The sequence below is a fragment of the Tribolium madens genome, unplaced genomic scaffold, assembly GCF_015345945.1.
Source record: "Tribolium madens isolate multiple individuals breed KSU strain unplaced genomic scaffold, Tmad_KSU_1.1 Scaffold_7;HRSCAF=85;Tcas5.2_LG10, whole genome shotgun sequence".
Lineage (NCBI taxonomy): Eukaryota > Metazoa > Arthropoda > Insecta > Coleoptera > Tenebrionidae > Tribolium > Tribolium madens.
Window position 1 is genome coordinate 2,180,506 of NW_025401050.1, and position 24,403 is coordinate 2,204,908.

The 24,403-nt window shown below is 30.9% G+C and overlaps 1 protein-coding gene across 1 annotated transcript in view; it reads left to right on the forward strand.

Annotated features, from left to right (window-relative positions):
• The window catches only part of LOC123009457, a 68,486-nt gene that overhangs the window by 39,306 nt on the left and 4,777 nt on the right, over positions 1-24,403 (forward strand). The window contains exons 5-11 of the mRNA XM_044405782.1: positions 1,216-1,327; positions 7,301-7,407; positions 7,474-7,559; positions 12,635-12,809; positions 12,861-12,963; positions 16,963-17,127; positions 24,082-24,367. Coding sequence (XP_044261717.1) covers positions 1,216-1,327; positions 7,301-7,407; positions 7,474-7,559; positions 12,635-12,809; positions 12,861-12,963; positions 16,963-17,127; positions 24,082-24,367 — 1,034 coding nt within the window. The remainder of the gene's footprint in view (positions 1-1,215; positions 1,328-7,300; positions 7,408-7,473; positions 7,560-12,634; positions 12,810-12,860; positions 12,964-16,962; positions 17,128-24,081; positions 24,368-24,403) is intronic.

Below are 24,403 nucleotides of genomic sequence, written 5' to 3' on the forward strand. Positions count from 1 at the left end.
ATATAAACGTAAAAAGGGTACAGTTTGTCCCCATTTATCCTTGGGAAGCTGTGATAAAATTTTGTCGGTCTATTTAAGAATCACCCTGTATTTATGTAACACAGTATACAAGTTTCAAATTGCTGTGGACATTTTTATGCACATAATTCACGACAATTTGGAATTTTTTATAATGTGTTTGAAGTGTGTGATTTTTACTGCAATTAGAAGCAGTTTTTACGTATTTTTTATGATATTTTACATTAAAATGTGTGTAAATTTACTGGTTGTCGTCACATTTTACATTTTTCTTCAATGCAGTTAGTTGATTTCCCACATCAATTTGAAATTTGATTTTTTTTATACAACCAAATATAACAACATTACAATGATGTAAATTTATACAATATTGTCTTTACATTTACTATTTTTTAAACCACAAAAACTGTGAATAGACTTTATTTTTTATATAAAACATTACAATAATATAACACTATTATGTAGATGTAAATTTCTATAATGTTCTTTTACTGATATATTATATTCCAAAATGTCTTACACTAGTGGATGTAATTTTACACAATATTTACATTACATTCATATTTTTACCAAATTCTCTATTTTGTGTTTATTTTCCTTGAAATATTATAGCCTGATTGCGTAGAAGATGGTTTATAGGACACAGGGAAATAAAACATTAAATTCGTCGCAACGTTTCGATACTTTAATTGTATCTTCTTCAGGCAAAGAATTCTATAGTTGCTGTAAAATTATCTTTACACATAAATTTTAAAAACAGATTTTTTTTTAATGGTGGATGTTACACAATATTCACGTTACATTTTACATTTTTACCTTATTTGAGCAAATAGTATTTATTTCTAGTTGGTGTGAAAATTTGTAATATAATTTTTTATATAATACGTTACAATAATGGATGTAATTTTACACAATTTTGACGTTACACTCACATTTATATCTTATTTCAGCGACTAGTATTTGTTTCTAGTTGTTGTGAACATATTTTTTTAATAATACATTAAAATAACGGATGTAATTTTACACAATAATGACTTTACACATATTTTTACCAAATTTCGAATAGTATTCGTTTCTAGTTGTTGTAAAATTATCTTTGCACATAAGTTTGAAGTACAGATTTTTTTAAATTGTCAATAGTAGATGTAAATTTACACAATATCGACGTTACATTACATTTTATTCTTTTTTTTTCAGCGGCCAATTTCCGTGGAGGAGACGCGGCACCGAAAGTCTGGGCTCCTCCCCCGGTTTGCCCCGGAAGTTGATCACGCAAAGTAGCGAAACGTCGCATACCGCTCCCGTGACGGTAAGTTTCACTTACTTCCTTTTTTCATAAAATCCAGTTTTATAATAAAGCGTGAGTTTATTAAAATGCACCAGTTGCATGTCGTACAGTGTAAATATTTAAAAATTGAATTTGCGGCCCGATAAACTCGGGATAAAATTGAAATGGGATTTGTGTCGACGACGGGCTACTTTATAATCCTGGGAGTGCTTTAAGGGAAAAGTTCGAGACGAATTTTACAATGGGATTAAGGAAAATGAAAAATGCAAATATTGGGATTTGGGCGTTTTTTTATAAATTTATCTAGTGTGTATGTGTCAAATAAAGTAGGTGATAAATTCACTTCATGTCGTGCACCTCAATTTACGTACTTGCTCGAGAAAATTGCTTTTTCCTCACTATCAAAGTTTATTTGACAGTTTTGGTCATTCAATTAATTAAAAAATTTATTTATAAGGGTAAAGAAAGGGTCCGAAAGCGGCACCGTGTGGTGCATCCCCACCCTGTGCATTGTTTCAAAACGTCACAACCAGCCGACTCGATTTATTGTCGGTGGAAATGACAGTGGTCACTAGATTGGGGTCATAAATCTGTCCGTTACATTTCGTATGGAAATTGTAGAAACGAAAAGCTCAGATTCAATAAGGTTTTGTGGCGGGCGAAAGTTCTTAACAAAAAATTATGTAAAATTGCTATAATCGTGTGAATTAATCAAACAATTTTTGTCAAATGATACAGTAGGCTGTGAGAGTTGAAAGTGTGTAAACAAGACAAATAAATAATGAAATACAATTTTTTACTTTTATTTAAACCTTGACCTGCCCAACCCAGGACTCGAGAGTCTAACATAAAAATATTATTATTATTATTAAAGTGCACAAAAAAAATTATAATTTAAATTGTTTAAAGAATAGCAAAAGAAAAATCAATATTAGAAGAAAAAACTGGATTCTAGAGTATCAAAAAAATTAGTTAAACAGAGTGTCTGAATTTTGACAAAAATAATAAAAAATTCAATAATGTTTTGACTTTAATTACTTATCTATTTAAAGACTCTTAAACTCTAAAAAAACTTAGAAGAATTTTTTTAAGATTTTTTTACTTTTTGGGAAAAATTCTCGGAAAGATAAAAATTTAGACCCAAAACAACGACAGTGGCCTACATTTTTAAAGATTTTGATTGAAAATCATTAAATGAAAGAATTTTTATATTCAATCATTAAAAGAAATGTCAAGCTGTAAAAAACAGCCAGGGATATACAAAAATTTTCTACGAGAAAACTATTAAGGGACTATACAGTGTGTTAAAAAAAAGATTGTAAAATATATAAGTAGATAATAGTATGGACCACACTAAACAAAATTTTTTTAACAAACATGGGTTCACAAAGTAACGGTTTCGTAGATATCTCCGAAACCATTACTTTGATGACCCATGTTCAGTAAAATACTTTTTTGTTTGTATTGGTCCATACTATTATCTCCTGAAATATTTTACAATCTTTTTTAACACTCTGTAGAATTATATAATAACATTAAAGGACTATAATTTCGCTTTGCACAATCTTTTCTAATAATAAAAAAATACTTTAGACTTTAATTGTCAGCAATCGTAAAGTACAGTTAAAAATATGTGAACAACTGCTAATTAATGGACTCTAGATTTATAACAAAATGCTTGAAGAATTTTTTGATAGAAACTTCACAGGACCTCTACTCTTTTAATAAAAAAACTAAATAAAATTTAGATTTTTTGATGTAAAATGTTAAACTGTTAAGACAGTCAGGGGTTGCAAAAAAACTGGGAGGCAATGATTTTCTATAATAAAACTACTATCAGCCTACCTTAGTTTTAGTTAAGAAGAGTTTTTATAATGAGAAAAAGATATTTTTAAAATTCCAATCAATCAACGCAATATATCGAATCTTAAAACACTGTTAGGGTTGTACAAAAATCTAAAACAACAAAATAAATGGAAATGTTTAAAAAATGTTAAGTTATGAAAACCTTATAGAGACTTACTTTTATAATAAAATAGTATATTAAATAACAAAAGTCGAAATTTGATGAAGTCACCTTTTAACACATGATGACGTCGCGTTCTTGAATATGTCTATTAAAGAATCAAAATAGAGGCAAATTACAAAAAAAAATACGAGACAGTCAGGAGTATACAAAAGATTGTTCACAATACTAGGAGTATACAAAACAATTCCTGAACGGGTTTCTACCACGAATAAAAAGTTTAAAAACATTTTAGTCTCTAAAATGAAAGTTTAATCAAAAACCACTCTCGAAAGGTGTTTTCCCATGATAATCTTTTCCTGAAATCGAAGATAAGCCGTCCTCGATCGATAAGTGACTAATTTTTTCCGTGTTTTTATTGTTTAAAGATGCACGTACGTTGCTACTTACCTAAATACATAATTTGATCGTCGTGCTATCCGTTTTAGCGGTCCGCGAAAGGTTCACAGTGTTTTTCATTGGTGTTGTATTATGTTTCATACGACTCTTCTCCAAAATAACTGTCATCGCGAACAAGAATGATCATCTATTATTGCGTAAGTTTGAAAATTTTAAGTGCTAGGAGTGAGAGTGAAAAGGTGTGAGGATCGAAACATTGTAATTGTCAAAATTAAGTGCTGATTTTGCTACAACAAGAATTAGGTCTAAGTTAACTTTGCGAGGATAAATAGCAACAATCACGGAAAGTGGGAACGATTTGTTTTCGTGATATGGGTTAAGACGGGCCGGTAATGGAATTTCGTCGAAATGGCTAATGACTTCCGATTTTCAGCGAGTAAAATATAACGAGTGGTCGGAAAAGAAGTGATTTTTTCGCACGTGTTTGGTCGCGATGTCATTGACCGATTTATGTGCTTTGGTAATTTTTGTAATTGAGAATTTATAGTGTCGGTGATGAAAATGGTGCGTTGATGTCATTTCAGCCCACTTTCGCCTATTTAAGGTTGTGATAAAATAACTGTTGACTGGAGAATTGGATTTTTTTTTATTTTTTGTCCATAAAATTTTTATTAATTCTGACCTGAATTGATATATCAAGATTTATAGCTATCTTCTAAAAAGGAGTTTTTAAAAAGTCTTAAAATTTTAACATTATTATTCTTGTTATCTCAATTCAAAATTTTATTAATAACATTTTTATCTCCCAAGATCTTTAATTTTGTAAATACTCAGGATCCTAAATTGTTTTTCATGTTGAAATCCTTGAAAATTAGTTCAAAGTGCTATTTTTTTCTTAAAATTTGGAATTTTCGCAAGCTTTTAAGCATTTTCTTCATTTTTTCAAATATTGTTTTTTTAACTTAAATTTTCTAAACATCTTGAATAAAAAATCTTCAATTTAAGAAGTTTTTTAACTTTAATATTTTTTTTATCTTGATATCTACAATTCTTACATTTGTAGTTTTTTCAAAATTTTAATATCTTTTACTTGTACTAAATTTCTTATCTTAGTATTCTCCGTGGAGGGATAAACAACTGGAGAGGGAAGTTCTTTTTCGAATGAGCTGATACCATGGGCGTCTCATTGTGTCCGTCTTTTCCACTTTTTTTTTTCATTTTTCTATTTATTAACTTTGTTTTACAGAGTTTTTTTTAATAATCTGCCTAGTTTTTAAATATTAGTGTTAATTGTTAATAGTGTTAATCGGTGGTGTATATTATTTAGTTAAGTGAATGTAAAAAATCATTGACTACACCACTGCATCCAAATTGGTAGTGGGGGAAATAGCTTGAGCGCACACTTTTGAAAAGGATCATAAAAGGTGTTTGCTCATGGAACACGTTTTCAGTGCTTATGCTCCCTCCAATTGTCTCTCCCTCCACGGTATTCTCTTAACTTGAGTCTTCTCCATTTGGAATCAAATTTTTATAACAAGGTCTTTCATTTCTTTCATTCAATAAAGTATGGAAATTTTATCTCAAGATTTAGAATTCAGTTTTTATTTATTGGAGATTGTGATTTTTGTATAATGTTGTTGTTTTGTCAAGAACTTAAATAACTTTTAATAATTATCTTACATTCTGTGATTTTTTAATTTCTTGAATCTTAAAGTTACTCTTGAGTTTGTGTTTTAAAGATTTCGATTTTGTAAACTACATTATTTACTTTGAAATCAAATTTTTACTTCAAGATTCTTAATTTTGGAGACCTCAGTTGTTCAAATCTTAACTTTGTGTAATGGAGATCTTGATTTTTATATAACGTTTGCTCAAGTTTTAAGATTTTTTGAAGATCATCCCAAATTTTGGTATCGTTTCTTTAGATCTTGATTTTTTGATCATCGTTTACTTATTTATAAAAAAATTTCCACCTCAAGATCTTGAATTTGGAAGATCTTAATTGTTCAAATTTTAATCTTGTGAATCTGCAATTTTGATTTTTATATAACTTTTTCAGAATTTTAGTTTTCAGATTTTTTTAAAGATTGTTTATAAGATCATTCAGAGTTTGGGTATCTTTGTTTACATAGATTTTTAAATCATTATTTACTTTGTAATCAAATTTTTATCTATGTTAGTGACCTCAGTTGTTCAAATCTTAATCTTGTGTACCTAAAAGAGATCTTGATATTTATATAACGTTTTCCCAAGTTTTAAGATTATTCAAAATTTTGGTATCGTTTCTTGGGATCTTCATTTTTGATCATCATTTACTTATTTATAATCAAATTTCCACATCAAGAACTTAAATTTGGAAGATCTTAATCGTTCAAATCTTCGTCTTGTGTAACGGCGATCTTGATATAACTTTTTTGCAATTTTAGATTTAAGATTTTTTAGTAAGATTATTCATAGTTTGGATATCTTTGTTTACATAGAGTTTTAAATCATTATTTACTTTGTAATCAAATTTTCATGTCAATTTTTTTAATTTTGAAGACTGAGTATTTAAACCTCAACAATCGCTATAAAATATCTCAAGATTTAGAATTCTCCTCTCCTTAATAAAAATCTTGATCTTCATGTAACGTTTTATCAAAAACTTGAGCTTTTTACTTCAGGTCCTAAGTTATCGAATCATGTCATTTAAGATATTAAAGGAGTTTTTTACAAATCTTAAGATCTTAAATAATTTTTTTGAAGTCTGTTTCTATTAAAATTTTGGCTTTAAAATATTTTAACACTAAAATAATGCAATTAGGAGACAATTAAAACGCACTCAACGACTTATTTATTTATGTTCCTCAAATTGCAGTGAAATTCTAAATTGAAATGTAGTCTATTGCAAATCACTTTATTTTTTGCAATTCCTCACCGAAATTAGTTAAATTACAGACGCAATTAATTCAATTTCCGTCCGGAATGAAATTCCAAACTCCTTCCTAAAGCTCGGTTTCTCCCTAATAACAATAAATTTATCGATCGACCAAACTAAGTACATTAGTGGTTTCAACCATAAACTTACTAGACTCCAAAAAACCGCTATAATCATCTTCAAATTGCAAATAATAAAATTTTTAATAATTTTAGGTCGTGTCTGCACGACGTGGACAGCCCATTTTTCGAAAATATCGAAGGTGTGAACAATTGTAAAATACCCTATTTTGACCACAATCGCTTATCGCACCTCAATATCCCAGTTAAAATGTTTACATTGACCTAAACCCTGGATCAGTTTAATTAGAAGCTCTAGAAACCTGGAAAGCAATACAATGTGTGCCCACTCCTGTGTATAGATATTAGATAAACATCATTATATTTGCTTCCGGAAATCCGATTTGTTCCCAAAATAATAAATCAAATCCCTTAGGAAATAGTCCATGTCTATACTTTCCTCACCGATGAGATACACCCAGTCGGGTGATTTGAGTATAGTCATTTTAACTGGGACTTCCCCCGCTTTTGAAGCGTAAATATCAAGCTTTAACTAGGTCGAAACGGTGCAGCATGAATCCTCGCGTGATTTTAATGTGCAAGAATAATTTTTTTGTGTTTTTTATTTGATTTTATTTTCGTTTCGTTGGCAGCCTCTACACGAAGGAAGTCGTCGGAGATCCCCCTTGGGTGGCGTCGGGCGAAGGGCGAAAGCCTCGTCAACTCCACAACTGTTAGAAGCGCCAACTTCGGAAAACAGGTGAGGAGGAAATTTGACTAAATTGAGGTGTTGCTGACGTGTGGGAGGGTCTGTCTGTGTTTGTAGGAAATGGAGCGAAAATACAGAACAAACGAACGAAACCCGAGTCAATACGCAGACCAAGGAACAGACTCCACGCAGGAATTTACCCAGTGAGTCAAATGTTTATTCTTTAGGAGTGATTTTGGCCAATAGAAATGCTTGATTTTTGGAGGTGGTTGGATTTGCATGCTGATTGGATATTTTGGGCCAATTTTCATTGTTATCTTAAGTGTTTTTCGAAAATTTGGAATACTTATCATACATATCTTAAGATTTGTAATTTTAATCAATATTGCCTAATCTTCCTCAAGTTTGTTTTGTCTTAGTTTCATTTATTTTTCATTATCTTTTTTTATTTGAAAACCCCGATATCAATATTTCATAATTGTCTTTCATTGTTTTATTTTGTCCCTTATTTTAAAGATCTAGAGATTTCAAGATCGCTTTTTTTCATATTTATTGTTTCAAGACAGTTTTTTTACAAGCTTTATTTCTCAATTGCTTAAATGTTGAATTTTTTCAACTTGTTTAAAGCTTCAGAAATCGTGTTTTTAAAATGATTTTAATTTTTATCACAAGAACTTTGTTTTTCTATTTCGGTGTTAGAATAAGTCTATTCCAGCACCCAAATGACGTCATTTGAGTGATGGAATAAGTCGTTCGCGGTAATTTTATTTTAGTGACGGACTATCTTCACAATTCATTTTGAAATGTGAAAATATGAATTATTTTTATTTTGTACAGCCGCCTAAAAGTATTCCACATACCTAAATGTCGCCAACCGTCGCAAAATTCTCTAGAAAAAAAATTAAATTTTCGTTTTTTAATTTATAAAATGATATAAAGCGGCAAAATAGAAAAAATAGGATAAAGCACTTGTTGCAGAAGGTTCTTCAAGCACTCATTTGTTCCCCAACTCGCAGCTACGCGTCTCGTTTCGTAATTTCAAATTTGTTCTTGAATAAATACCTTCTGCAACTTGTACTTTAATATACTATTCTTTCATAAGACCATAGAGTGTTTTTGCAATATTTTTACATTCTTTTTCAAAGATTTGTCAGAATCTTGAGTTTCAAGATCTCTAAATCTTAATTCCAGTTGTTTGTTTTCCTCAAGATCTTAACATCTCTCAAGATTTATGACAATTGGTTTTGGGTGTTTTACGCGAAGTCTTAATTTGTATTTCAAGATAGTTTTTTTACAAAGAACAATAACTTTATTTCTCAGTTGCTTATATCTTGATTTTTTTAAGAGCTTGAATATTTATATGAATCTTTGCAACTTTTTAAAGCTTCGAAAGTTATATTTTAAATTAAATTAAATCTTGATTTTTATTAGGAGGTCTTGAAGTAAGAGCTTGAATATTTAAATGAATTTTTGCAACTTTTGTAACTTCAGAAATGATAGTTTAAATAGTAATCTTGATTTTTTATTGCTGGATCTATAAGGTCGTATCATATCATGCCAGATTTTAAGATTTTTACAAAGTTTTGACCTCGGTTTTGACATAATCTTGAGATGTTTCAACATCTCTAAATTTTAATTCCAGTTATTTGTTTTTCTTAAGACCTTAACAACCTCTCTCAAGATTTATGACGGTTGGATTTGGTTGTTTTACGCAAAATCTTAATGTGTGTTTCAAGACACTTTTTTTTACAAAGAACAATAGCTTTATTTCCCAGTTGCTTATATCTTGAATTTTTTAAGAACTTTTGTAAGCTTCAGAAATTATGTTTTAAATAATAATCTTGATTTTTATTACAGGGTCTTAAATTTTTACGACCTTGAATCTTTGAATCTTTGCAACTTTTTTTAGCTTCAGAAATCATATTTTAAATAATAATCTTTATTTTTTATTGCGAGATCTTTGTTTTTTTTCATAAGATCATAACATATTTTGCAATATTTTAAGATTTTTATAAAGTTTTAACCTCGGTTTTGACATAATCTTGAGATGTTTCAAGATTTCTAAATCTTAATTCCTTGAGACCTTAACAACCTCTCTCCTATGACGGTTGGTTTTGGGTGTTTTACGCAAAATCTTAATGTGTGTTTAAAGACAATTTATTTTAAAAACAAACAATAGCTTTATTTCTCAGTTGCTTATATCATGAATTTTTTAAGTGCTTGAATATTTATATGAATCTTTGCAACTTTTTTAAGCTTTATAAATCAGTTTTTAAATAATAATCTTTATTTTTTATTACGAGATTATCGTTTCTTTCATAAGATCGTAACGTGTTTTTGCAAGATTTAAGATTTTTACAGTCTTGACATAATCTTGAGATGTTTTCAAGATCACAAAATATTAATGTTTGTTTCAAGATAGTTGTTTTAGAAAAGCTTTATTTTTCATTTGCTCATAACTTGAGTTTTCAGGACCTTTTATATTCGTATGAATTTTTCCAATTTTTCAAAACTTTACAAATCATTTTTTAACAAGATCGTGTTTTTTATACAGGGTGTTCCGTCTAAATCCCACTTTAGAAGTATTGGGAGTTGCAATAATCGTATTTATTTGAAAATTGGTACATAGCCATAAACCATTAAGTCCTCCTAAATGAAAATATTTTCAAGATGGCTTATACCGGAAGTCGGTCTCTACATTCTTATTTTAAATAAAAAGGTATATTTTTTACTTCGTTTTTAGATTAATTGGGTTATTTTAAGGGAATTTTCATCAGCTTTCCCTATACCTAAATTTAGCCGTTTTTTGAAATATTTGGAGTTTTTCAAAAAATTTTGGATTTGCACCTTCCACTTTAAAAACCGGTAATTCTGCTATTTTTTAAATTTTGAATTCGTTTTTTTGGCGTTTGAAAGAGAAAGTTTAGATCTTTCTTTCGGTGTTTTAAAATTTTGAAAAAAAAATTAACAAACCATAAAATTTTAAGGTTAGTTTTGCAATAATTCAAATACCTATAACTCAATTTTTTCAAATGAAATACCCCAATTTTTATTTTACTAAATAGAAGAAAATTTAATTGTGCATTGATCTGTATTAACATTCCCTATACCTAAATTTAATAATTTTTAAGTTATGGTGACTTTTTGTTTAGACTGCCGAAAATCTGTTATTAGCCACATTCGTTTTCGTATAGTTTGCTATGGAAATAAAAAATGTCAAAATTGTTTCTCAATAAATGTCGACAGTGACTTATTATTTGACAAATAGTGCCAAAATATGGAGAGTCAAAGCTACTCAAACTTAGATTTAATTAATTTATTTTGTATTTAAGGAGAGTGTAAAAAAATTATGATATCGTTCATTAAACAAAAATAAACTTTTCTCACTTGTTAGCTTTAAAAAATGATTGCATGGTAGAACCTATCAATAATACCTATCCATATTTTGGCACTATTTGGCAAATAATAAGTCACTGTCGACGTTTACTGAGAAACAATTTTGACATTTTTTATTTCCATAGCAAACTATGTGAAAACGGGTATGGCTAGTAATAAATTTTCTGTAGTATTAAAAAAAAGTCCATAACTTGAAAATTATTAAATTTAGGTATAGGGAATGTTAATACAGATCAATGCACAATTAAATTCTCTTCTATTTAGTAAAATAAAAATTGGGGTATTTCATTTGAAAAAATTGAGTTATGAGTATTTGAATTATTACAAAAGTAACCTTAAAATTTTGGGATATGTTATTTTTTTTTTAATTTGAAAACACCAGGAAAAGGATTTATCTTTCTCTTTCAAACGCCAAAAAAAGGAATTTAAAATCTAAAAAAAATGGCAGAGTTACCGGTTTTTAAAGTGGAAGGTGCAAATCCAAATATTTCAAAAACGGCTAAATTTAGGTATAGGGAAAGCTGATGAAAACTCCCTTAAAATAACCCGATTAATCCAAAAACCCAGTAAAAATATACCTTTCCATTTAAAATAAGAAAGTTGAGACCGACTTCCGGTATAACCGGAAGTGCCGCCATCTTGAAAATATTTTTATTTAGGAGGACTTAATGGTTTATGGCTATGTACCAATTTTCAAATAAATACAATTATTCCAACTTCCAATACTTCTAAAGTGGGGTTTAGACGGAACAGCCTGTATAAGATTATAGCGTATTTTTGCTTAAGATCTAAGATTTTTTCAAAGATTTTGTGTTATCTAGTTGTTAGTTAGTTGTTTAAAGATCTAAAAATCGTAATTCCATTTTTTTGTTTTTCTCAAAATTTTGACATTTCTCACGATTATATACGTAACGGATGGTTTTAGTGTTTTACACAAATCTTAATTTTTGTTTCAAGATCTTTTTTTATTAAAATCTTAGCAGTTTTTAAGATTTTTATTAAGATGTTATGATTTTTTGGTAAATATTGGTAATGATTTCAAGTTTTTTTGACAAAACTTCTTCTTTCAGGTCACGATTTCGGATTTTTTTATGATCTTAAATTTTATTTTTTAAGTCTTCAAAATTTGAGGTGTTTTTGTGAAGAATTTTGATCTTGATTTACGGAAACATAAAAAACTTAATACTTGAGTCATTTTGTACGTCAAGATTGTTATTTTTACGTTTGCCAATTTCTTCAATCCTTTCTATTTTATGACGTGACGTCTTTCGCCGACCAAAATAAATAAAACTTCATTTCGTTTCGAATTTAATTTATTTTATGTTACGACAAAACTTACACTCAGTGAATAACCCCATTCTCGGCGTCTAAAACCCTCAGTAATTTCCAATACAAAACACATAAACATCCCCTAAACGAACAAAATGCAAGAAAAATCACCCGAAATCGCAAACCCACCTTTTAAAAAGATTTAAATTTAATTAAAAACGCCGCCATAAAAGTAAACTGCTGGTGCATTCCCAGTTCCAATGCAGGAAGCGCAATTTCGAACGCAAGCACGACCATAAAACATCACTAAATCCACCCTCTCTCTGATGCATTCATTATTCTGATTTTAGAAGTGCCACGAGGCACGTTTTAATATACAGGTTGAACTAAATTTATTGACCGAATCGCGTAAAATCAAGTATCCATGACAAAACACAGCGTTTATCTAATTTGATTGACCGTCTCGCTGCGCTCGTTCCACTCAAAAGGGCTATAACTGATTGTTTAAACGCAACAATGAAATCAAGTGGCCATTGCAAATCGTTTTACACGGCGTATGAATGGATATCATCGTTGTTTTAATCCTAAAAATGCGATAATTTCTTTTTTACAGCTACGACAAGTACCGAAAGTGTCCTCCAAAAGTTCCGAAAAACCTTTTCTCTCCGTTTCCACCCGAAAAAATCATCGAATCGAGACAGCTGTGACTTGGGCGAGGCTCTCTCCGAAATGCTTGCTTCCGAAGAGGAGTCACAAACAAAAGACGAACCGTCGGAATCCAAGAGCAGGTATTACAGAAATCTGTAACGTTGAGTGAAATATTACAGATTTGTGTCTAGGTTTGGTCCTTTAATTTGGCGTTCGAGTAAAGAAAGGAAAAAGTTGAATAAAGCGGCACGAAATGCGAAATGCAACAGCGGCGATAGCGGGATTCAAATCGAGGTAGGTTTCTGTGTTACCGACCGTGCGATTTTTTGGCGGTAGGTTTGAACACTGACACTTTTTAAGACAGTAACACTAATCTTGACAAATTTTTATTAGGCTGCGGCTAGAATAGCTTGGTAAGATATCTGTATAACGCATAATTTTTACAAGTTTTATTTCCATCGTGTGATTTTTCATCATCAGTGTTTTTATCGAACGAAAATTGGTCGATAAAAACGCTCCCTGTAATGATTTACCTATCATGTAGATTTTAGAACAACTGTGTACATATTTATGCTGGCGTTTCATTTTATTTGTTCAGTGAAGTTGTAGGATTTAAGCCAACGCCTGACCGTTTATGCAACCAAATATACGTCACTTGTATAAATAAATGAGTTGGCCGTGGGTCGAGAAATCAATTTCAATCAATTGAATTATTTATAAGCTTTCCTTAAAAATTATTTTTGCAATATATTTGACCCAAAAACAGAAGTGTGGAACAGAAGTGCATGTCGTAACATAGCACACTTGAGTTTGGCAAATTTCATGTAACTAAATTGCACAACATGCAACTTTACGATGCTTAAAGTTAATGACGTCTCTCGAATATACTGCAACGGAATTGCTAGTCGTTTGTTTTCGTAATGGAGGTCTGTGACCTATGTGAACCCTGACAGGTCACAAATTTGCAATTTTTTGAAAAAAATCCCGATTTTTTAGGTGAATTTTCAAGATTCGGGAATCTCAAGATTGTCAATTTTTAGCCAAAATCTTAAGATTTGTCTTTATTCTGCAAGTTATTTTTTTACTTTATATCAATAATTTCAAGATTTTGAAGTTTTGACTAAACTATTAAGATCAGTTCTTAAGATTTACATCTAGGTAAAGGTTTTGATATCAAAACTTGGAATCTCAAGATTCCCAACTTAATGAAGATTTAAATATTACGATTTCAAGACTACTTCTTCTTGTTCTTTATTATTTTGAGTTTGTATGAGATATTTTGGCAAATTTTCAAGATTCGGGAATCTCAAGATTGTCAATTTTTGGTCAAAATCTTAAGATTTTCGTTTACTTTGCAGATTATTTTTTTACTTTGTGGCAATTATTTCAAGATATAAAAATCTCAAGATTTTGAAATTTTGAGTAAAATATTAAGATCGGTTCTCAAGATTTTCGTTTGATTTGAAGGTTTTGATATCAAGACTGTATCATCGTCTCTTTTTGTTTTTCTATTTTAAGATCTGGGAATCTCAAGATTCCCAATTTAACATCGATTTTCAAGATTTGCGCTTATTCTGAAGATTTAAATACTACGATTTCAAAATTGCTTCTTCACGTTCTTATTATTTCGAGATTTATGAGATTTTTTAGCAAATTTTCACGAGTCGGGAATCTCAAGATTGTCAATTTTTGGTCAAAAAAAAAGTTTTGCGTTTTTTATGTAGAATGTTTATTTTTTGATTTGGTGTCAATTGTTTCGAGATATAAGAATCTCAAAATATTAAGATTGGTTTTCAAAAGTTAAAGACCTCGAAATTAAGACTGTCTCTTTTTCGTTCTTTTATTTTGAGTTCTTGGTATCTTAACATTCCTAATTTTTGACCAAAATTTTAAGATCGGTTTCCAAGATTTGCATTTATTCTGAAGATTTAAATAAATTACGATATTAACATTGCTTTTTAATCATATCTTAAGCTGATTTTCAACATAGGCATTTATTCTGAAAATTTAGTTTTTGTTTCAAAATTTTTTCTTAAAAACTTAAAAAAAACTTGTCTTAATGATCTTTTTTTTTTCAAGATTCAGTTTTAATTTATTTTAGATCTTAAGTTTTTTATCAACATTACGAGATTCTCGAGCAGTTATTTTTTGATCAATATTATAACGATTGCAAGATTTTTAGATCTCAAGAATTAATTTTTTTCTGAAAGCTTTAAACTTTAATCATGTTCTTGAATTCTTGAAATCTTTTTATTTGATTATTTGATTTTGTTTAATTATATTATCGTCTACCATTTGAGTTTTGAAACTGTTTTCGATAATGAAAATATAGAACTTTTAGTAAAAATAGTAGATTAAAAGTGACAATCACTTTTACTCCTAATAACATATACTATTTTATCTGCAAAGATTCATATGGAGAGAAAAGAGCAACACACCAATAATCAAGTAAATCACCTCAATAATCAGGACGCTTTGCCATAAAATCATAACAAACGTCACGCGTCAGTTTTGGAATTTGTGTTGAGATTTCGAAAGTGTTGATTGATTTAACTGGTGAATAACTGGTGTAGTTTATAGTGCAAAATGTCGAATGCTGATAATCTACCTTGTACCTCTCCAGAAAATGCTGAAAAAGCGAAAGAAACAACAGTGGTAAATGTCAAAGTAAGTGTCAAGTAAAAGTGAAAACGCCTAGGCCTAAAAACAGTGTTTTTACTCCTTGTCTGAAAAGTAAAACTTTTACCTGTGTCATTTAGTCATTAAAGTGGTCACTTTTGTGACGTTTGCGGATAAAATATTTTACTTTATTACAAGATCGATTTTTTATTTAAAATTGGTTATTCATAATTATGAAGAATGTTGTTTTTTATATAATGATTATTATTTTTATGTAGGGATATTGAAATAGTATATTATAATACTAGTTTATAAGCAAGCCTTTAAAACACGCACGACGGGTTTAGGAGCACGACGCGTCAGCGGAGTGCTTTTAACGTCGCAAGTGTTTTAAAGGCGCTTATAAACGAGTGTTATACGCTATTTTTTATTATACCTGCCCATTTACGATCTTTTATGAGCCTTGAAAATATGTGAATTTACACAATAAAATTATAACGTTGTTTGTGAATCGTTTTCGTAGAGACGGTTACTAGTTTACGTTGTTAAGCACATTTTTTCACGTTGTAATTGGTCCAGACATTTCACTATTTCTTGTTACCTAGACAACTTTAAAATTTCAGCGTGCTATATAGGCCAAATTACGCACGCTGCAGCGGGTTTTAATTTAGGATTATGATGCAGGTACGTATAATAAAAAAAATATTTCTTTCAAATAAGCGATTGAGATAATGTTCAAAAGATTAGAATATTTCGTAGGTAAAGACATTGAAGTTTTTTTCAAGATTATTTTTCCGAATCCTAAGTAAAGATTTTGAGACTTATGCATTATAGGAAAGTACTGTTTCATAATTTTTACAAAATATTTTGGTTTTACTTTTTCCTATAATTTCAAAATATTTAAGTTATTGAAGAACTGTTTTAGTTATATTGAGAATTATTATTAAGATTTTCTTGCTTTTTGACAATTTTTTGGCTCAAGATGGTTTGTTTTAAAGATCGTTCATCTAGATCAATGTCAGAATTTTGCATTTTTATTCCATTATCGTCATTATTTCTCCTTATCTTTAATCTTTAGTTTGTTTATTTAATAATTTTAAAAATATTCAATTTTGGATGGATTTTTACATTTTGAATGTTGTGTTTGCTGAATTGTTACTCAAAATCTTGAGAAATGTAGACGAAAAAGTTGTATTATTTGTGAAAAAATCGACACGTCGTTATCTTCGTCGTTGGCTAGCAAATAACGAACTAAACCACCCATTAAAAACTAAAAACCTCTCAAAGTTGCGTTTGTGATAATTTTCAATAAAACCAACTTTAATGTTCGCTCGTTTACCCTCTTTTACGTCTCAATTTTTCCACTTTTTAATAACACAACTCGTTGTATATATCTTTTACGATTCCACTCGAGTGATTATAAAATATTTTACGATTCCTCATCAAACCAACAACCCGACACACTCGCAAGTGCACTGAGCTTATAAAATGTTATCTCGCCAGCGCAAAGACACATTCTCATCACAACATATGAGTATTATAGTCTCTCTAGCATCAAAACACCACCCGCATTTTCGGACCATTTTAATCCCCGAAAACCGAGCATTTTTGTGACAATTCGGACGAGGAATTCGGCCCGAATTCGAACGGAAATTGTCATTTGTCGAATTACAGATGATGCCGGGATGTGGGGGCGCCGATAGTTCCGAATCGCACGACACCGATCCACCTGGTGATGATTTGGATAGTCCTCCGACTGTCAGAAGGAGGACTCTTGGAAAAACCGCTTCCAGACCTCATTCCGACCTACTCAATCAAATACTCATCGATAAGTTTAAGGTAAGCGGACCGCAGACTGAACACAAAAAAAAAACAGACGTGATGGTAGTTGGCACGACTGGAATGTTGTTCCAATAAAAATGAGATAAATCGAAGGGAAATAGTTGGCTGTGTTTGGCATTATTGCGTTTGCTTGTCTCAATTGAGTGAGAATGACAGTTTTCCCCGACAATAAAATACGTTACATAATATCATGGGGCATTTTAACCGATAAAAACATATATCTAAAAAAGTACTCGTCCTGAAGCACTTTAACCGATAAAAAACATATTTTGAACGTTTTTGCGAGGTTCAAATCTTCAAAAATTAAATAAATATTATTTTTTTATTTTTTTTGAACTCACAGGAATACAGAATCTCACATTGTCAGATTTTTTTATTTTTATAAAAATTAGCGAAAAAAAAAATGAGCTAATCTCCCATATCTGTTAGAGATTGAGCGAGACTAACGATTTTTCCGGCAATAAAATAGGTTCATTAATATCTAGAAAAGTACTCGTCGTGGAACAGTTTAACCGATAAAAATATAAGTAGAAAAGTACTCGTCCTGGAGCACTTTAAACGATAAAAAATATATTTTTGTGTGGTTCACATCTTTAAAAATTAAAAAATTCAATAAAATAGGTTAATATCTAGAAAAGTACTTGTCGCAGAACAGTATAACTTATAAAAAATATATTTTATCCACAATCACTCTATAAAGAGACTTTATTCCACTTTATCCACTAGTGGAATTAAGTAACTTTATTCCACTGTTAATAACCAGCGCACCGCATAACAGCTTACTACGTTTAACCAAAAGCACATTTGGCGTGACGTTTAAATGTCAGTTTAATTTTTAATTAAGTTTGGAATAATTTGGGCCTGTGATTGTGTATAAAACGTTACATTGCAGTCGTGTGTTAGTCGCGTTTTATCCACTTAAGAAAATTAACCGCTCGAACTGACGTTCTCGCAGTTAAACATTCTTGCGTGGATAAAACGCTATCTAACACACTCTTACAATAAATAACTATTAAACGTTTTTGCAACTTAATGTTTCCCGACCATTATTTACGATTTTGCGGGGTTTAGATCTCTAAAAAAAAATTAAAAATACGATTTTAAAGTTTTTGAACCCTCATGAGTGCAAAAAACTATTTTAATCTACTTTTTCTATAAAAATTAGCAAAAAAAGCTAATGATCACGCATATCTGTCCCAAATTTAGTGAGACCGAAGGTTTTCCCGGCAATAAAAAAGGTTAATACCTAGAAAAGTACTTCTCGTGGAGCATTTTAATCGATAAAAAAACATATGTCTAGAAGAGTACTCATCGTGGAGCATTTTAACCGATAAAAAACATATAAACGTTTTTGCGAGGTCCACATCTTTAAAAACACAAAAAAAAATCAATTTTTCAAATTTTGTGAATCTTTAGGAATGCAAATTCTCATTTGGTCTAACTTTTTTACTTTTATAAAAATTGGTGAAAAAAATGAGCTAATGATCTATATCTGTCAGAAATTTAATGAGACTGACGATTTTCCCGGCAATCAATCAAATAGGTTACTATCTAGAAAAGTACTTGTCGCAGAGCATTATAACCGATAAAAAACTATATTTTAAACTTAAGGTTTCTCTATCATTATTTACGATTTTTGCGGGCTTTACATGTATAAAAAAAAAATTAAATACAATTTTTTCAGTTTTTCTACCCTTAGGAATGCAAAAATCTAATTTTGTCTACTTTTTCTATAAAAATTAGCAAAAAAAGCTAATGATTTCCCATATCTGTCACAAATTTAGTGAGAGCGAGGGTTTTCCCGACAATAAAATAGGTTAATATCTAGAAAAGTACTTGTCGTGGAGCATTTTAACCGATAAATAAACATATATGTACAAGAGTACTCATCGTGGAGCATTTTAACTATTAAAAAATATATGTCGAAAAGTATTCTTCCAGGAGCATTTCAACCGATAAAAACATATTTTAAACGTTTTTGCGTGGTTCACATTTTTAAAAAAATTTAAAAATATTTTTTTCAAGTTTTTGGTCCTTCAGGAATGCAAATATTCTTATTGGGTTTAACTTTTCATTTTTATGAAAAAAAAAAAAAATGAGCTAATGATTTTCTATATACATATGTCAGAAATTTAGTGAGCCTGAGACTTCTTCCGTCAATAAAATAGGTTAATATCTAGAAAAGTACTCGTCGTGGTGCATTTCCCAATAAAAAAAACATATATCTAGAAAGTACTTGTCGTGGAGCATTTTACCCGTTAAAAAACATATATCTAAAAAAGTACTTGTCGCAGTGGCGTAACTAGAAAATTTGGGCCCCCCCCGCGAAAGACGACTGTGGGGCCCCTCTCTTCTCCGGATCGAGAGTTAAATAGAGTAAAAGAGCAGTTATGTCTCCAGTAGTCTCTAGTATTAAAAATTCTGCAAATACGAATACGAATATACAAATTTTTCACAAGTTATACTAAACGACGAACTTCTTCTTCTCTTATTCTTTTCGTATTCTTTAAGCACTACCATTAAGTGATTTTGCTTTTTTCATGTTTTTTTAGATTAATTTTGACGTCATAAAAATACATGTTTACTCTTGTCATGTTTATGTCATTTTGACTAATTTTCAAAAACAGTGATTTGTGGCATAATAACGGGTAGGCAGCCGATCAAAATGATGATTTTTTTTTCGGCAATCTGTTTCTGCGACATTCCTTTTTCAGTGAATGTTATCACCCTTACTTTATTGAAAAGAGTAACTCTATTTTTGGTTTTGCGAAAAATTCAAACTGACTGCGTCACCGACAAAAAAGTTTATAATTGTCAATGAACTTTTTAAAGTGACAGAAAAATACTGCCCGAAATTGAACTGTATAAAAGATAAGACTTACTGACTTACTTAAAATCTTAAACAAGTAGTTTTCACAGATTACATCACGATCAGAAGTTCTTGTTCGAACATAAAATTGACGCGGGAAATAGCATTATTAACAGCTGATAATATGGTGCGAACTGAAATAAATTATAACACAAAACAATTTCTTTCCAGGATTGTAGTTCCTCGAAATGTTTTGTCTTCCTCAGCGTTCGGCCTCGGCGTATCGCGCCTGGCTCGACACTGAATACGCTCGAAGAAGAGAAAATTCTGCAGTTTTTTATTTTTTATTGCATTGGCCTATAATAATTCATGTACTCGCTCTATTTTTTTTAAACTATTACTATTTTGGAAAGGGCCTTTTATCCCAAGGCCCCACCGCGGCCGCGCGCTTTGGCGGGTGGGTAGTTACGCCACTGACTTGTCGTAGAGCATTTTAACCGATAAAGAGCACAACTTAAAGTTTCTCGATCATTATTTACGATTTTTGCGGGGTTCACATCTTTAAAAATTCAATTTTTCGAGTCTTTTGTACTTTTTTGAGGACAAAAATGTCATTTGGTTTGGTTTTTCTTCATTTATATCAAAATTAGCGTAAAAAATGGGCCAATTATCTCCATATCGGTCACAAATTTGCATTTCTCATTATCATCGACCCTCAATCATAATTTTCCATCTGTCGGCCCCAGGTCGGTGACGCGATCACGTAGAAGATTAATTTTCCCTCCTACATTGTCACCCCTTTTCCTGTTTTGCATAGAAACACACATACACACACGCTGAAAATAAATACGTGACGTGGAAAAATATCAATTAGTTGTGTGCAACAAAAATAAAAATAAAACCGCATCTAAATCGCTCTCTAGAGTAAAATAAAATGGCAGACTTTCGATATAAATTTCAATTTTTTTTTTGTGAGTTCTTCACGACTTGTTTGTTCTGTTTGTATGTTTTATTTTAGTCAGGTGTTACTGCACAAGTACACGAAATATCGACCCAAACGTCGCATTCGGACTAATTTTAAACTCACAGCAACAAGAATGCTACGATCAGAGACGGCGGTGAATTAAGCCTAGGTTTGGCCTAAAATTGTCAAAACAACCAAATTTTAATGATTTTAGGGCTACTTTTAGGCAAACGACAACGACAGGAAAAACCTAGAAAATCTGTCAAAGCTAGTAAAGATTTAACTTGATAAAGATATTGAGAGCTTTTAGGTTTGGTGTGAACATAAAGAGTTTAACAAACCTAACCAAACATTAATGCAAATTTTATTTTTTTAATGTATTGAAGCTTAGGCAAAACTTGAGTTTGGTTGCAAACCTAGCAAAATTATTTCGAAATAGTTGATACAGCCTAGACACATTAGAACAAACCTAGCAAAACATTTGTTTAAACCTGGATCACACAAAAGTGTATAAACTTAGGTAGAAATAAAAAATCCTGAATGAATTTTATTTACAACCTTAAACCTTATTTACAATCTTAAATGTGCAAATAAACTTGGATATGGTTTTAGAAATAATTCCATCAAAATTGGTAATATTAGACAGAGATTTTTTTGTACTTTTGTTGTTCTAAAAAGCTTGGGCATACGATAATAATTATATTGGCGCTATTTAGGCCCAAACCTGGTTGCTCAATTTTTACCGTAATTGCGTTTTGCCTTAAAAAGAACGCATTAGAGGTTAATTATGTCCAGTTTTGCTTCTTAAATAATTAAATTTGACGAAACCTGACACTATTTAAGCCCAAACCTGGGCAAATGGCATCAATTTTTACCGTAACTGTTGTATTTTGCTTTAAAAAAAGCGAGTTATATATATTACCAATTTTGCTCCGTAAACAAACAAATCTGACTAGTGATATTTAAGCCCAAACCTAGGCAAATTACATCAATTTTCGCCGAAATTTGTATTTTGTTTGAAAAAAAAAACAGTTAGGGGTTGAAATACGTCCAATTTCGCCCTTTGAATAAGTGAAATCGTAAAAACCTTGACACATGATTAGGTTTTAAACCTAGACACTTTATGAACAAATTTTGTGGAAACTTCGATATAAGTGAAATTTGGCGTAGATAAGGAACGATAATAATTAGATCAGAAGAAATTTGGCGTTATTTAGAACCAAACCTGGACAAATTACCTCAATTTTCGCCGAAATTTGTGTATTTGTGTGTAGACGTTGAAAAACGTCCAATTTCGCCCCTTGAATAAGTAAAACCGTCGAATTTCGCTTAACCCTCCCTTCGTGTATCGCCGCCTCTGTTCAAATGCAAGTCGTGTTCGTGATATCGAACAAGGATTTCCACTCGTTTCGGCGTGAAACGACCGGGAAGTCGATTTCAGGATGTCGTGGTGTAAACTCGTACAACACCGATAGGGCATTTCGCATCGCAAGGGCAGGTGTTTTCGTCGAGAGGTCGTTAGTGCGAACATCTGCTTCTACCTGTGTATAAGAGTGCGATAGCGCGGACGTTGTAATAATAAAAGACAACTTTCTAGTGATTTGTGTGTGAGTAATTTTGTGATTTTGTTGAAGAAAACGCGCAGGAAATGACATCAACAGTGAAGTACCAAATTTTCGTAGATTCGCTTTTGTTTGATATTCAGTATTCACCCTTCGTTCAATAAATATCACCTTTTCGAGTCGACAACCTCGAATTTTGCATAGAGAAGCAGACAGTTGGTTCTATTCAGCACTATTCAGAATGTTATTGAATAGAGTTGAAAACCCTTTTGTATTATGATTTTTTTATATTTTTTTTTTGAAAAAGTTCAACTGTATTATTAAACTTGTTTTAATAATAGATTTGGATAATAGCCACGTGTCTGGATTTAAATTTAAAATAAACTCAGATCGAATTGATTGAAATTTTAATTTGTGATTTTTTTGTGGATATTTCACCCGCCTACTAAAATTTGTCACGTGTTGACTCATGTTTCATATTATGCTCTTGATTCATTTAATTGTGCCAATGATAAGACAGAAAAATAGATTATAACACCTAGAATTGATGAGGTCAACAATGGAAAAAATGTGTTGCGTTTTGAAACAAAACCAGTGATAAACGTTACAATAGTACTACAAACCGTTGGAATGTGTTGATAATTTTATCAATTTTTATTACGCGATTGTGTGATGAGTTCATTGTGTTATTAAAACGTAATAAACTTGAACTGTTTATAGGAAAAAATCATTTTTTCCTAAATATCAAAATCGTTTTTGAATACGCTTCCAAAAGTAGCTATTTTAAGCAACTAGTTCCTCGGCTCCGATTAGTCCTCAAAAATTGTATTTTAGGCACTTGTTAGAAAAAAAAACATTTTCAACTGAAAAATCCACAAAATTCGTAAAACTTTCAGGGAAAAAAGAAATTTCTAATTCAATGAAATGCCATTTTCAACTTAATGAATTGATTTTTTAATCAGCTTAAGTAAAATTTTTGCAAAATAAATGAGTTTTTATTAAGAAAAAGCCTTGCTCAAAAATATACTTTAACAAACCAAAAAATCTAAAAATAATATCATGTTTTACCTAAAAAGGTAATTTTTCAGCCTGTTTTTGTAAAAGCTCCCAAGAAAGAGTGAAAATTTTCGAACTGTTAGCGAAAATCTCATATGTTTCAGTGAAAATATAGTTAAATATAGACGGCGTAAATAGGCGTAAATAACGTCCTTTTTGACACAAATACTCGTACGAGTATGTTGTTGAAATTTAGCCTTATTCTTTTTGTTTATTACTCAATATCTCAAGAACTATGCATCGTAGAGTATTTTAACTTGTTGCATCGTGTTCAGCGGGTTAATTTACGTCCAGAAAACTATATTTTAAGCGTTTTTACAACTTAACGATTTTAGGAAATATTTAAGTAAAAATCAAAATCTTTAGAAGCTGGGAAAAGAAGACTTGTATGTATAGATCTTCCAAATGGGAAGCTTTTTGTAAAAAAAACACCACTTTTTGTAACATAATTTTATTAGAAAGTCAATAAACCAATTTCAGCATTTTTTGCCTTGTTTATTCACCCCTACCTTTTTTGCATTTTGTGTTGTTTTTTTCATCGGGGATTATTTATTTTTCAGTCTGATTTAAAACAACGCTCCCACCGTCACAACCAAGTCCGTCGCACCCGTTCCGACCTCGGAGGTCAACGCCTCCTCCAGTGGGACTCCCGTTCCTCATACAAACGTCTAATGTCAACGACAAGTCCACTCCGGGGTCGTCCTCAAAGTCCCCGGAAAAAACCACCGGACGCACCCGGAGGCGTCCAATTACGCATCAATCATCGCCGAGGCCAATTGCGACGCTCCTTAAGCCAACCCCTGGACATCGACAAACTTTCGCCACTCATGAGGACCAAAACAACCGGTAGGGAATTAGGGTACAATACTCCCTTCCCTCTCT